The sequence below is a fragment of the Typopeltis vanoorti genome, chromosome 7 (assembly GCF_054136105.1).
Source record: "Typopeltis vanoorti isolate ZY-2024b chromosome 7, IOZ_Tvanoo_1.0, whole genome shotgun sequence".
Classification (NCBI taxonomy): Eukaryota; Metazoa; Arthropoda; class Arachnida; order Uropygi; family Thelyphonidae; genus Typopeltis; species Typopeltis vanoorti.
In genome coordinates, this window is record NC_143555.1 from 32,986,745 (window position 1) to 32,999,759 (window position 13,015).

A 13,015-nucleotide genomic window follows, 5' to 3' on the forward strand; every position below is an offset into this window, starting at 1 on the left:
GTGTTCAAAAGGGAAAGATTATTATTATTATTGAGCATATGCTCTACAGCTCTTGCTCTGATGTTAATTCAGACACTACCCCACAGAGTATTGTGCCCATTTAAATCCCCCCATTAAAAGTAGAGGAGATGGTAATTGCAATATAATTTCATCAAGGTCATCATGAGAGACATCTGCAGCAGGAGGTAGGTAATGTGGCACACTGTTATAAGAGATCCAAATGAGAGTTAGATAACAACCACCTCTATGTTTGCATTAAGTAGGACTTTCTAGAAAATGGAATGGTTACTTACAAGGATGGTAACATCATCGTGTGTAAGTCCATCTTCCCGTCCATCCTGTCCTTGTGATGTCTACATTTTGTAATGCCAGATCATCATTGGCATATTTCATGCAGACAAAAGGACACTAGTTTATAGAACTATAAACTAATGTGTGTTCATTGTTTAACTCTACCCATAAACATTGAACTCCAAGAGATATCTGAACATTCTGGATGATGCAATGCTTCCTACTTTGTGGCATTCCTATGGAACTGACCATTGTCTCTTTCATAACCATAAGCTCTTTACGGTAGAGTATTCCAGGAAGAGCTTATAGTTTAAGAGCTTGTAAGTTGAAGTCTGAATCTTTTATGCAATAAAGGATTCAGCCTTCTGCTTGTATTGAAATAGAAACCATGGATAATCTTTTGATAAGCCTGCAACTGATATTGCTATCCAGTGTGCAAAGTTCTGAAATACAATATAAAATTGCACATTCATATCCTTAAAGTATATATTTTGGTATAAAAATAAAAATATATTAAAGAATATATTTGCTTTTCTTTTTTTGGGTCAAATATGTTTTTATACAATATACCTTGCTTCTTTTATTGTGACCTGTGTGCAATTTAGCTGCTGATTTTTACAATGCAAAGAGACAAAATCAATAAATCAGTATAATAGGTAGGCTAAGGGTTAGATTATCTGGGTATTAGGATTATCAGGCTTAGATGGGAAAACATATACATCTAGAGATATAAGCATTTTGGTATTGCAATGCTAAAACAGACAAAAGTTTGAAAACAATGCTCATTTCTGCATTTAAGTACCTGCTACTAATAATTATTATAATTTTACTGAATTCACTATAATCAAACATTACTACATATGAAAATTTTAATATAATCATGAAGAATTAAGCATACTTGGTGCTTCGAACAAGACGAGCCAGGAGAAGTCTTTTTTGGTCTTTGTTGAGTGTCATTATGCCAGGAGTCTCTAACTTTTGCCTTATCCAGTTACACTGTTCTAAACTATTAATAAACATATATTCCACTCCAATATGTTGACAGTATACTTTCTGCAAAAATACAAATGATAAAATCACATTTAAATTGAAATCGTGATTTCACGCTGTGTAAAATTTTCTACTGAAGCTATATCGTGTAAAGCAGAAATTTTAACTCAGAGTCAAAGTATAACCATTAACTTGGAATTAAAGCAAAGTGTATTTTGCATTATTGTTTGAAATTAAAAAAAAAAAAATTAATGTAAGAGCCATAAATATTCTTATTGGTAATATTTTGTAGAATGCATAAGCATGTATCTACATATAAAACAGAACTGTTGTGGGATAAATTTTGATAAAAACTGATGTTTTATTATTTCCAAAATTTGGTCATTAGTTTAATTTATTCTACTGAAACTAGAACTAGACCAAAATGAACTTTATTGTGATCCTTGAATAATTTATGGCCATTGATTCCTCAGCAACTTTGAACATGAAGTATTTTGTAAATCAAAATTTACAAAAGTAAATTAATAATTTTATGGTTAATTATTTGTATACAGCATTCAATAAAATCAACTATCAATTCTGAAAATTTTTAGGTATTAGTATGTATATATAGAGAAAGAAACTTCAGCAGGCTCAGTTTTCTGCTGATAATGCAAAGCTGAAACAGTTGGGAGTTAAAAAAACAGGATTCTAATAGGATATTCTTTTCAATAATGAATGAACAAGCTGGAAATGTTAGGACACAGCTTTTTTTTTTTTTTTTATCCCATCAACACAAGAATTTGACAGGCTAAACAAATTAAAGATCAGATGGTGAAAATAAGTTGACTTCTGTCACAAACAACTGCAAATTAGTTTTATGAAAATACTATAAAAATAGCAAAGATGAACAATACAGAAAAAGCATGAGGTTTGATTGAAAATGGATGGTGACTAACAAGGGAGACTTTGATAAAGCAGTGCTACCAGCATGAATTAAGGGGAAGAGTAGTTACCCTAATGAATGAGAAGTTTGAATATAAATGGTGATTAACTGTTACTCAGATTTGGAGGGGGGTGGGGCAATTTAGTTGAACAGTGACTGTGGAACTATCTACTGAAGAGGAAGAAAGTTGAAAATGGGTAGAAGAGAGAAATAGAACAGAAAACAAATTACTCATATGATATGGATGATTAAATAAGTTATTAAAGGTGAGGGGAACATTAACCAATCTAATTGTAGTTCAATGAATAATGTATTATGGATTTTTAAGAAGTTCTGAAGGAACTCTCCCACATATAAGAACAATAATCCATAATTGGGATTACTAGAGAATAAGCAGCTGACAGATAAAAAAAAAAAGTGGCAACTTGAGAAGAAGGGTAAGATAACTAATATGTTCATGCCAAATACAGTATGAACATACTGTGGGATGAAGTTATTCCAAGAACCAAAATTTGTTTTTGTACTGAGAATATGGATATTACTAAAAATTATTATATATATATATATGTAATCAGAGAAGCAGGAGATTTATTTTATTATTTATTTTTCAAAATGATAAGAAGAATATAAGCTATATTTGCGAGAGGTATTCAATAAAATGCAGCCTGCTAAATTCTAATGTTAGGGCCAATTAATAAACAACTGGTGCACTTTGAATACAGCATAAAAGGCCTGTCTCTAATCCTCACTCCTAAAAAATTATTTTCCTCATCCCCCTTCCCCCATTTGCGACAGACACTTTACAAGTTGCATGATTCAACTGATTTTGATTAAATTTGGAGTATGGCTCATACTAGTATTTTTAGGAAGAAAATAGCAAAACAGATGATATAATCTTGGAGAAGAGCTACTGTGATCAAGTGGCCATTCCCCTATCCAGATGGTGGATAAAGGAATGGCCATCAGAAATGGTGGTTAGCTGCAAATACCCAATAAGCAGTCCAAGACCAAAGCAGGCATGTCTGGAGGCCCTAAGATGGTAGCCCCATCACCAGACTAGACCGTGGATGGTTAGTAATCAGTCCAGCTGACAAATTCTTATACTCGCAAATTTCAAGGGAATAAAAACCAAATAGCCCAATCAGATAATGAAACGGAATTGGAAAAAAAGGACTAAGATCGAAGAAATACAAAAAGTCCTAACAGAAATGAAAACAGAAATAGCAGTAACTTCAAAAACAAAGACAAAATCAAAAGGCTGTACAGCACTTCAAGACTACAGTTCAATATAAAATGGAGTATCCAACGAAAAACGAGCAGCTGCTGTATAGCCATTATTATCAGTAATGAATGGAAAGACAAAATTGAATCATATAACTGAATCTCTGAAAGAATACTAACGGCTAGACTTAAATTAAATAAGAAATTCGTTACAATCATAGGAGTGTAAAAATATGAAACAGAAGAATTCTATAAAAACATCCAAAATATAATTCAGAACACAAATAAACAAGATTACTTAATCATTTGAAGGCAATTTCAATGCTAGAATAGGGTCAGATACGTTTAAAGATTTATTAGGTAATCAAAGAGAAAGCACCCTAAATAATAATGGAAGAGAAATCAGAGAATTTGTGGCCTATAATACTTAGAAAATCACCAACAGCTTCTTTAAATATAAAGATATGCATGCGAAGTCAGAGGATATAACAGCATCATTGACTATATAATAGTGGGAGAAAAACTAAAGAAGATGGTAAGAAATTGCAGAGTATACAGAGGATGCAATATTCACTCAGACCACTATTTATTAATCAGTACTATCGAGATCCCAAATTAGAGAAATAGAAACAATACAAGAACACAAAAACAGCAACAACTCAAGATAGAATTGTTACAGCAAGATAGTATCAGAGGACTATATCAAAGAAGACTTACACATCACACAAAGAAAATAAATGAAGATACAGATATAGAAAATGAATGGCAAAACATTAAACAAATAGTAAAACAAGCAGCATATGAAGCCATAGGCAAAACTGCAAAGAAAAAAGGAAAGGACTCAGAACCTGGAACCCAGAAATAAAACCTTTAATAAGAAAGATAAAAGAAACATACCTTAAATGGTTAAACATTCGTATTTATGAATTTAGGGACACAAAACACATGTGTTGAAATGATTATTTTACTTATTATTAATAAAATAACACTTGACGTTTCAACCCCTATATTGGGGTCATCATCAGAAAGATACATGTGTATAGGAAACCAAGCTACTTGCTCTTGCACTCTATAAAGGTAAATTAAATCTATGCTGTTAATTGATCTTTTTCTTAGCCTGACCTCTAGTGATAAAAAAGTAAAATAAATAAATAAAAAATAATAATAAAATATATTTAAAAAAATAAATTAAAAAATTAAAAATTAAAAATTAATAAATAAAATAAAATAAGTAATAAATAAAATAAATAAAAAACTACAATAAACTCTGCTAAAGTCCTCCTGTACTAAGATTCTTCTGGATTTGTATAGTTCAGATTGTTATACTACGATTTTCTTCTGGACTTGTACAGTTCAAGCTGCTATTGAATATTAAGGGGAAAAAAAAAAAAAACACTTCACTAAGTCAAGTCTTCTTGTATTGCAATTTTTCTTTGACTTGTTCTGGTTGCTATAAAGGTTGCAAATGGGTCCTCCACATTCTTGGAATGGTTAGACCATCAATTTTGTTCAGATTTGGATTATGTTTGAGCATTTCACATGCTTCCTTAAATTTCCGCTTGAACCAGGTTTTGTAGGGACTAGGTACCTTTCCAATCAGTTCTGTGGTGTGTTTGGAGTGCGTGGTCAGAAAAGCCAGTTTTTCCAAAATAGAGGTAATTAATGTGTCGTTTGTGTTCGTTCTTCCTAATTGGAATAGTTTGCCCTGTTTCCCCTATGTATGGTAGGTTACATGTGCATTGTATTTTGTAAATCCCTGGGTGGGCTAGGTGTGGAAGAGGATCTTTGGAAGAACCGAGTAGGTGTCTTAATTTTGTCAGGGGTTTAAAGGTGGTTTTGATGTTATATTTGTTTAGTGTTCTGTCTATTTTTTCAGAAATACCTCTAACATAAGGTATGGCAATAGCATTCGTGAGCTTTTAGTGGTATCTCTGTGGAGTTTTTTATATATATTGTGAATATATTTTGTGAATAGTTTTTTTACTGTATCCATTTTTTATAAATGTATGGTTCATGATCTTGTATTCCTGGTTTAAGGAAGCATGTGAAATGCTCAAACATAATCAAAATCTGAACAAAAATGATGTCTAACAATTCCAAGAATGTGGAGGACCTATTTGCAACCTTTATAGCAACCAGAACAAGCCAAAAAAAATCGCAATACAAGAAGGCTTGAAGTGTTTTTTTCCCCATAGCTAGCAATCAACACAAGTACAATTATAATACATAACACTTATTGCTCACCGACTACAATTAAAATATCACAGTTCTGTCTTAATTTTAGATGGAGTCTCAAAACTTTACGAAGGTCTAAGATCGTTGAGTTACAATTACCTTCCTCTCTCACATTACTTGATTAAAGGTTTACTATACTGAACTCAAGGATTACTCATGCTTGTCCTTTCGATTCTTGGATTCCTTTCCTTCCAAACATTTTCTTCCGTCTATGTTAAGGCTAAATTTCCTGTCAGCTTAGGTTAATCCTCATGGAGTCTGCATACCGATCATCTATGCCTAGAATATTCTTAGCGCGAGGTGATTCTGCATCCATGGGGCACACTACCTGGCCGCTATCTTTTCCGGGAGTTGCCCGTTGTTTCGAAAATCCACTATTCGTTCATCGTAGAGCTGGGAATCTGTGATCCCTCTAATCACGACCCGGCACCTCTGGCTTCTGCCACCGAGAGAGAGAACAGAGACTCCAGAGAAGAAGGCTTTTTGGGAGGGTTTTCCAGCCCTTTTATATCAACCCCTACCGGGACTCCTTAACCGTAAATTTTCACCCGACACGTTATTCCTTTGCACTTGTCGGTCTTGCCTTTTCGTAGTATCTTCCCCAAAAACTTAGGTCGCCACATGCACGCGTGACCGTTTGAGGCAACTTACTAATCCGGTGTCTTGCCCACGTACTTTGACCTTATAATCTCAGTTGGTTATATGCAATTTACACAGTAATTCTTTTATATCAATTCTAACAGAAAATATGTATATAACAAATTCATTGTCTAACATACAATTTAGTAGATATTTTACACAGGAATATTCACAAGTTTTACACTAATTAGGGTATCCAATATTTGTCAGGCTATATACAACTTATACTAAAATACAAGCATATCCTTTTCAAGGGTTTTAACTTGTCAAATTATGAATGAAACATTCCTTAGTGAATTGTATTCATCCACAATTTAACAAAGGTTTCCCTTCCCTTTTTAAAATTTTTCTACAAAATTTTTTTTTCTTTGTGTTCCCCCTTTCAATTCCGGGGGGGGGGTGTCTTCGTCTTAAAAATTGCCATTAGCCATGACTATGTTTTCAGAATTCCTTCCTTCTGTTTTTTTTTTTTTTTTTACATCATGCTGTGAACTCCTCTGATTATAAAAGTAACTGTATTACCTGGGTTGCTTTTTTATTTTTTGTAGAATGCTCTGAATATGATTTATTTCACTGCAGGTGCTCCTAATCCTCTTTCTGATGCGAACCTAATTAACCCCCAGCACTGTAGATTGAAATTCATCCAAACTCATGTTTGAGTCATTATTTATTTCTGATACCCTTCCAATTAACGAATTATTGCAAGCTGGATGACCTGTCTCTTTTGACAAAGAGGCCTACTCCATGCTCAATTGATTACATACTTGGTTAATCTGAGATCTATCAGCCTGCTCTTTGTTACTCTATCTCTGAAGCTTAAAGCTGAATGAGTCCATGTCCTCACTGTAAGACCGTGATTTACAATCTTCCTTGGTGATTCAGCTTCTTCCAAGAAGACATATCTCCCTCCTTGCGTAATTACATGCGAAGTTATATCTTATCAGGAAATCATTCCCTAGAATCAACTTTATGTGTGGGGGAGAATTTCTAGGCAGAACCCAAAACTCATGCCAAACACACAGATTGAATTTAGGTAAGTACACCTTTAAGTATACTGATTTGGTCAGGTGAATTGTGAAGGCCGTAATTCCAGATATTCTCACAGACTTCCTGAGATAAGAAACTTCCCCTTTTACATAAGGCTCTAATATTCTAAAATAATCCCCTGAAATGATGGAGGTCTGAGAACCAGTGTCTATCAGAGCCTTACAATATTTCCCCCAGACTCCTCCCTCTACTATCATTCCATATGATTGCCCTTTACGTCTTTGACCTCTGTTCCAAGTCCTATTCACATATACATGGGACCTAGGCTCCTCATTGTAACCTTTGTTGGAGCAACTCTTACTGCTGAAACAATTGTGGGCAAGGTGCCCAATCTGGTCACAATTGTAACATCTGGGTGGTTCTCTTCTTTCATTCTGATCACTGGTCCTTTTTAGAATTGATGGATGTTCAGAGATGTTCTGTAAGGTCACTGCTGTCAGTTTCTGCATGACTGAGTCCAGTCGATCAAGCAGAGGCTTTGGTAACTTCTCAACCTCTTCAAGAATCAGCTTTGTAGTTCCTTCGCTCGTGTTGATGGATGGTTCTGGGAATCTCATGGATATTGCTCCCAGTTGTTTCATACTTCGTCTAGTCTTTCCATAAAAGGTTGCTGGAGACGTTCTACTTCTCGTTTAATTATAGAGCTGACATTAGATAATTCAGGAATGGTTTCTGTTAATCGATTGATTGTCTCAACACCATTTCCATCACTTCCCCTTTTATTCTTGGACTTATCCTTCCTCTCCCTACTTTCTTTCTCCTGTTCTAGTTGTTTAATTGAGCTGTGATCTTCCTCAACGATGTTAACAAGGCCAGCAGTAAATGTAGTACGGATGTCCCCAAGCATCTGCTCCCTTTCTTTCAAAGTATTGTAGCACTCATCCAGATTGAATATTCTTTTGCTGAAAGCTGTCTCTCTTAACTCTTGTCTAACCCCCAGTCTGAAATGCTGGAAGACAGCCCAGTCCAAGTGGGATCTTTCCTCATTCAAGACGTTCAGGGTACTTGCCACAGTTAATAATCTGTTCTGAAAATCGGACACACTTTCTCTGTCTTTTTGAGAGCATCTATGGAGTTTCCACAAGTTAGGCCCCAAATTTCTCAATTTAGAGAATTGAGAGATTAGGACTTTCCTAAATTTAGAATATTCCAGTCTCTTTTAGAACAGGGGAGGAGTATAGGAAGGTTTTGGCCTTCCCTACCAACTTACTGTGGAGTAGCACCAATAGCTGAAAGTCTGTCCATCCTCCAGCCTTTCTTAGCTCCTCAATATAGCAAAAGAACGTTATGACATCGTCTGTCTCTTCCCCCGAAAATTGCAGGAACACCTGTTGTGGATTTATACACCTAAAGAATTCTGCATCATTCCTTCCTGAACTACTAGTAGGAGTGGATATGCTTATACCTGAGTTTACAATGTACTACACTAGAAAATATTCAAATTACTCAAAATTTAACCTTTGCTTTTCAAATGCCCGGTCAGAATCCAAAACCTACTCAATGTGAACTGTCTAAAATTTCAATTTAATATTACAATTCACATCCTGTCGGCTGCGCCACTTGTTTTACGATGTCTAGTATACTCAATACTGGAGCTGAATTCAATGCAGACCGCACCAAACCGCTACCTAGTGGGGATAACATAGTGGGGGGGGGGGGAGTAACACGAGACTTACATGCAGTTTGGGCTGGTAGCATTACAGCCCAAGATATTCGGCATGAAACTCTCTGATTCCAATCTTTGAGTTTCTTATTCGGTTTTAAAACAATGTGGGATTTAATATCCCCTTAATTTAAATAATGTTTATATTGCCGAAATGAAGCCTATTGGCTCTTTATATTTAAGTAACTTAATGGGTGCACCTTTTTGACAACTCATATAGCAGAGTATATAAGTTCTTTTTGCTATACCATTTGGTATTAATTTGGTCTAGCTACTCACTGATGAAGCCTCAATAAAGGCTGAAACTGGTCTAGGTAGTGACCTCCCACCATAATGTAATAACAGCATACATTTCCTAGGAAATGTGTTTTACATTATAGAAAATACCAAGAATAGTGATCAGAACTTTACCACCTTTGCTGCGAGTTGCCCGAGTTTGTACTACGTACTTGGACTACTTGCATTAGCTGACGCTAGTAGTCACCGATACTTTTATAGTTTATTATACTATATTCGGCATGAAACTCTCTGATTCCAATCTTTGAGTTTCTTATTCGGTTTTAAAACAATGTGGGATTTACTATCCCCTTAATTTAAATAATATTTACATTTTTTTATTTTAAATAATTTTTTTTTAAAGGTGCATATATCTTACATAATTGTCTGACTTTTTTTTAGGGAGTTACCCACCCAATTCAACCTGCAGATATTTCAGATAATTTATTTTGGAAACTGTTCCCAAGACAACTGTTACAAATGTGATTTAGTGTAAATAGTAGAAAAAGTTTAGCTACTTCAAAAATCCCACATAACTAAACTAGCAGTAAATGTATTCTCAAATGTGCAGTGATTTCTTCTTTGTACTACAACAAAAAAACATACAATAATGAGATAAAAAATATTTTGTTTTTAATCGTGTGAATTTACAATGTTCTTTGGGTTTTTTTTTTTGTTGTTGAAAAGAAAGACCATGATTATTTTCTTGCTGTTTTTGCCAAGTAAACAATTGAAATAATTATAAAAATGACTAACTTATCTGTAGCGAAGTTGCAACCTTTATGACCTCCTGACTTAGAAGAATGAACTGTGTTACATTTCATTTTACTCATCGAGAAATGAAATAATTATTCTCTTATCTATATCCATACTATTTCTTCGCAGTTTGATTATTCCAATTGTTTTCTTTCTGGGTGACAGTATTCAATTCTTCAGGGAATAGCAATGAGTTAAATTTTTACAAACAGATTACCTGTTATTGTCCATACTTAAAAAAGTCATCAGTATATCATGAAATTTAGACATGAATATTAATGTTATTTTCTGCTATTTAGAAAGGAAGTAAGAAAGCCGAACAACAAAAAATAATTTTTCTGCACTTCTGTTCACACAGAATCTTAATTTTTTTCTTTGTCTTTCCTGAATATACCATAACACATTATTTTTTTTTTATTCTGCTGTTTTGTAATAAAAAATATTATTAGTGCTACTTTGAAATTTTCTTATCTGTGACACACCACACTGTTATAAAAATTTAAAAGACAAACTTTCACTATCGGTAGACTGCATTCTTAGTTACTTAAAATAGTCTTTAACAGACAAATTTCAAAAAAATGTGTGATAAGTGTTGTGTGTGTGTGTGGTGGAGGGGGGGGGGGCCATCAAAGGCGAAATTCAATTTTAATCATCATCAACATATTACTGATATGTACCCTCAAGGGGATATGATAGAGGATATGATAGTACCACATGAAAAACTTACATCATTACTAAATTCCTATCTACAATTTCCCTCCAAATCAATCTGCTACCTGTCAAGACTCCAACCTCATCAAATCTTATATTTCTATCTTCTAAAGCACTTTTTACTATATTAATCCATCTATATCTTGGTCTTCCTCTGGGATTTTCCTGCCAACCTGGCAGAGAACACTTGTTTTGCTAATCTTTCCTTTCCATTTAAGTAACCATATCACCTGAGATTAGCTCTGCTAATACATTCCTGTATGCTAAGAATGTTCAGTGTTTTCCTAATACCCTCATTTTTAATATGATATTGCCACTGATGCCATCTGTTCATGCCTTCAACCTTTCTCAGGACTCTCATATCTGTGGTCTCTAGTCTTTGAGTCAAGTGTTTTATTTCTAACCAACTCTCAGATTCATAAGTTAAAATGGGTTTGAACACTGTCTTGTATACAGCTAATTTAGTGTTTCGACTAATTTCTCTCTTATTCCATATAAATTTATTCAGTTGACTTCCTGCCATACCAGCTTTATTGATTCTGTTGTCTACTTCCATATTTAATTTACCATCTTCACTAAAAATCACACCAAAGTAGCTGAAATGTTTTACTTGTTCTATTAGATTCTCCATTCACGATGCAGCTGATATTTTGAATGCAGAAGCATTCAAAATATCAACTGCATTGCGAATGGAAAACCTAATAGAACAAGTAAACGAATGTTAACGTTATCAACTGCATTGTGATATCAAAATATCAACCTATTTTCATTGTCCTTGTCTTGTTATTGCTGACCTTTATACCAGATCTATTACAACAGTTATTCAATTTAGTCAGGGAATCTTGGAGTTAATCAATTCTAAAAAAAAGTATAACATTCAATTTTAATCCTATTGTAAAAAATGTGGAACTGAAATTTCACTTTTAACATATACACTTATATATATTTTGGATGATATACTATAGCAAAGTATCGCTTCTTCAAAATTGACACATAATAAACTAGCAGAAAATATGCACATAACAATTTATTTCATAATTGTCTATTTCAATTTGTAATGAGAAATTCTGAGAAACCAAGAAAGTTGGAGTGCAAAGAACTGATACCTGTAATGTTCTCTGTAAAGTAAAAACATAAGGGTGCAGATCTTCCTGCAATCTATGAAGTAGTCTTTGAACTATGATTATGAATAAAAAAAATAAACAAAACTTAATTTGAAACACATGGGAGCTGTATTTTATTAAGGTTCGGATTTTCATTAATTTATAAAATAACTGTTTCACAAAAATAATTATTTTGAATCAAGTTATTGGAGAATAAAATGTATTGTTGACTAAGCAATTAAACACAATCAGCACCAAAAATTGATAGTGACATTGAGTTTCCAAGGTGATGTAATATTTAATTGAAGTGCGAAAGGATGTCTTATTTCACCTAGTTTTAGAAACTATAATTATACAATAAAAGAAGTGGTAGAAAAAATTAAAATAATTTGTAAGTATTCAGTCTTGAATACAACTGACACTCCAGTTACTGTGTATAAGGCAAGGACGTCTGTTTCTTGCTACAGGTTACTGAAACGCAGGCTATGAATGCAATGTAATCTGGTTGAGTGTTCTCTTCACTGTGAATAATTATTGCACCTTGTAATGGATATGAGAGCCGATTTTCATTTCTTATCCACGTTCTTTAAACAGATAGTATGCATCATATCCAGGTTTTGCAGGACATGTATATATGTCCTAGCTGGTAAGAAGGTTAATAGTTTAGACAATTATTATTAATAATCAATTCCAAAAAAAAAAAAAAAAGGAATGGTTTCACGATATTCTGAGTGCTGCAGGAAACCATGAAAATAAATTTATAAAATGAGTGAAACAATAAAATTTGCAATAAAATTCAAATTAATCATTTAAGTGGTACCTCTAGCCTTTTTAATATTTCCCTCAAAGGCAGAACAGTTTCATTAGCACCAATAAATGTTGTTGCAGGTAACTTAAACATGCGATCCATATCTTTTTCCTCTATGAAAGAAACATTCACATGTAAATGCAAATAAATGCAAGTAAAAATAAAATGCAAAATAATAAATAGCAGAATTATTAAGTTTTCCTGAATAAAATTATTTAAAATTATGCGAATACCACAAATTTATTCTTTGTAGAAAGAAGTTAAAATTATAAACTAAAAACAAAATAAAGAACTGGTACTTTTAGTGCCGTCTTCAAAGCAATGTAAGCAAAATTAATTTAGGTGGCACT

The 13,015-nt window shown here is 33.5% G+C and overlaps 1 protein-coding gene across 1 annotated transcript in view; it reads right to left on the reverse strand.

Annotated features, from left to right (window-relative positions):
• The window catches only part of LOC150104569 (2-oxoglutarate dehydrogenase complex component E1-like), a 567,065-nt gene that overhangs the window by 416,670 nt on the left and 137,380 nt on the right, over window positions 1-13,015 (reverse strand). Inside the window, exons 4-5 of the mRNA XM_090395786.1 lie at window positions 12,678-12,778; window positions 1,190-1,344 (exon numbers count right to left, since the gene is read on the reverse strand). Coding sequence (XP_090251912.1) covers window positions 1,190-1,344; window positions 12,678-12,778 — 256 coding nt within the window. The remainder of the gene's footprint in view (window positions 1-1,189; window positions 1,345-12,677; window positions 12,779-13,015) is intronic.